General features: G+C 47.9%; 1 protein-coding gene across 1 annotated transcript in view; it reads right to left on the bottom strand.

Annotated features, from left to right (window-relative positions):
- Window positions 1-226, bottom strand: part of CUNH8orf76 (chromosome unknown C8orf76 homolog) — a 19310-nt gene extending 19084 nt beyond the window's left edge. The window contains exon 1 of the mRNA XM_023728158.1: window positions 99-226. Within this exon, the coding sequence (XP_023583926.1) occupies window positions 99-215 (117 nt within the window). The 5' untranslated portion in view covers window positions 216-226. The remainder of the gene's footprint in view (window positions 1-98) is intronic.
- Window positions 227-2362: the final 2136 nt, after the last annotated feature.

Genomic DNA, 2362 nt, shown 5'->3' on the forward strand with positions numbered 1-2362 from the left:
CTCGCGCGGGCAGTGATGCCGTGTAAGGCGCCGTCGGGCCGCGACCGCGGAGGGCGAGCCCAGGGCCTGGGGGAGACGAGGGGTCCCTGCCCTCTCACCTGCGGCTCGCAGCGTTTGGCGCAGTAGGACGCGGGTGGTCCGGCCCGCCGCTGGCGCCCGTCCTCGAATACTGAGTCCTCGAACTCGCAGCCGACCAACCAGCACCCGCTCTCCATAGCGCGCCCGCAGCCGGGACAACGAGACGGGGCGGTGCCTAGACCGGATCCCACGTGCAGGCTGACCCGGAAGGGGAGTTGCCCCCAGGGCCCAGAGCCCAGAGCGCGGCATGCTGGGACTTGTGGTCTTTGAAGGGGCCAAACGGGGACGTGGCGCTCTTCGGGCTGGGAGTCGCGGTTGAGATGAGATTTTTTTGTCTGACTCACAAACTTGCAGAACCTGACAACACAGGGCTTCATTTATCCGTGTCTGGAGATGCACAGAGCGACCCTTACCTGCGCACATCAAAAGCACTGGCCCCGGGGTAGCTGTTTAAAACTCGTAGGTGTTGACGATACTCCTGGCACGGTGCTAAGCACTGGATTTGCACTGTCTCTCGCTCTCCTAACCGCAGATTTATAACAGGCACAATTATACCTTTTTCCAGTTGAAGAAATTGAGGTTTAGATTAAGTAACTTGCACTTAACATGCATTATCTCTCCATAAACGGCACAGGGATTCCCATTTTGTAAATGAATCGGGGCTTAGAGAGATTAACTTGCTCAAAATCAGCTATTGCGTGGGTAAGAGCTGGAAAATATGGAAACGAGTAAGTATTCCCCTTGTCTCTGGAGAAGAGACACCACCATCAATAACAAAGAGCAATTCGCGCATTTATAAACCAGAAGACATAGAAATTTACTGGGGGGTGGGGGAGGTGTTTCCATCAGGGATCATTAATTCGGCCTGGAGAAAACCACCAAATCTCAGAATTCTAAGATTCACATTTACTAGAATTTCATACTTCCAAGATACACCTTGAGACTAGAAAGCAGAGACTGTTGACAAATAACATATTGGCCAATATTACACAGCACAATATTACTGCGCCATATTACACCAGTACCAAAAACCAGATACCTTGGAGTTGATTCTGACTCACGGCGACCCCATGTGTGTCACAGTAGAACTGCGCTCCATAGAGTTTTCAGTGACTGATTTTTTTGGAAGTAAATCACTAGGCCTTTCTTCCAAGCCACCTCTGGGTGGACTCCAAGTAACCTCCAATCTTTGAGTTAGCAGCCTAGCACATTAACCATCTCCATTACCCAGGGATATTACAAAGCAAGTAGTAAACATGGAGGTATTCCTTGGTTTTCTTCCTATTTCTCCTCATTCTCTTTTAGCAGTTCCTCTTCCACTAATTGGTGTTCCTTGAAATTTGTTCCTCAGGGCTCTTTCTTCATCCCAGTTTTCTACTTCATGAACTCGTCTAGAGGAACCTCATCCACCCCCATCAGAGATTTCAAAATCCATCACTTTTCTGATGACTCCTAAATCTATAACCCGCCCCATGCACTGGCCTTGGGTGGGGGCTCCCCCTGGACAGGCTCTGAGCATTATCTACTGATGAATTCAAGATGCAAGGACCATAAAAAAGAAGGTTTGTTTTCCCATCAGAAATGTAACAGTCCTTACTATGAAAAATTTGGAAAGTAAAAAAGGTGTCCATAGTATCATCACCCAAAAGTAATAAATTTTAACAGGAGGTGGAGATGTTTGCCCTAATTCTAACATACCCTGTCCTAGCAGAAGATGCAACAGAGCATAATGTCAAAGAGCCTCAAGCAGCAGACTTGGGGGAATTTGTGATCTTGGTTCAGCTGTGTGACTCGCTTTGTATGAAGGGTATTGGTTCAAATAATTCCTGTAAAGGGCCTGTCAGATAGCAAGTGTGTAATACATGTTGACAAGGAGCCCTGGTGGTGCAATGGTTAAGCGGTCAGCTGCTAACTGAAAGGTTGGTTTGAAGCCGCCCAGTGGCTCCACAGGAAAAAGACCTGCTGATCTGCTCCCATAAAGATTACAGCCTAGAAAACCCTCTGCGAAGTTCTACTCTGTCATATAGCATCGCTGTGAGCACACCTCGACAGCACACAACTACATGTTGACAGACATGGGGCTCAGATTAAGTAACCTGCACTGAATATGCACTAACTACAGTGATTCTCGTTTTGCAAATGAAGAAATCAGGGCTTAGAGAGGTTAACTAACTTGCTCAAGATCAGTTATTACATGGCTCTGGGTGCACATTAAGAGCAAAGCAAAGACAAGCAAGGGCGATTTCTTCCAGCTTTTCCTTTTTGAAGGCTGTTTAGTTCTGGA

This window comes from Trichechus manatus, unplaced genomic scaffold (assembly GCF_000243295.1).
Source record: "Trichechus manatus latirostris isolate Lorelei unplaced genomic scaffold, TriManLat1.0 scaffold00022, whole genome shotgun sequence".
Taxonomy (NCBI): domain Eukaryota; kingdom Metazoa; phylum Chordata; class Mammalia; order Sirenia; family Trichechidae; genus Trichechus; species Trichechus manatus.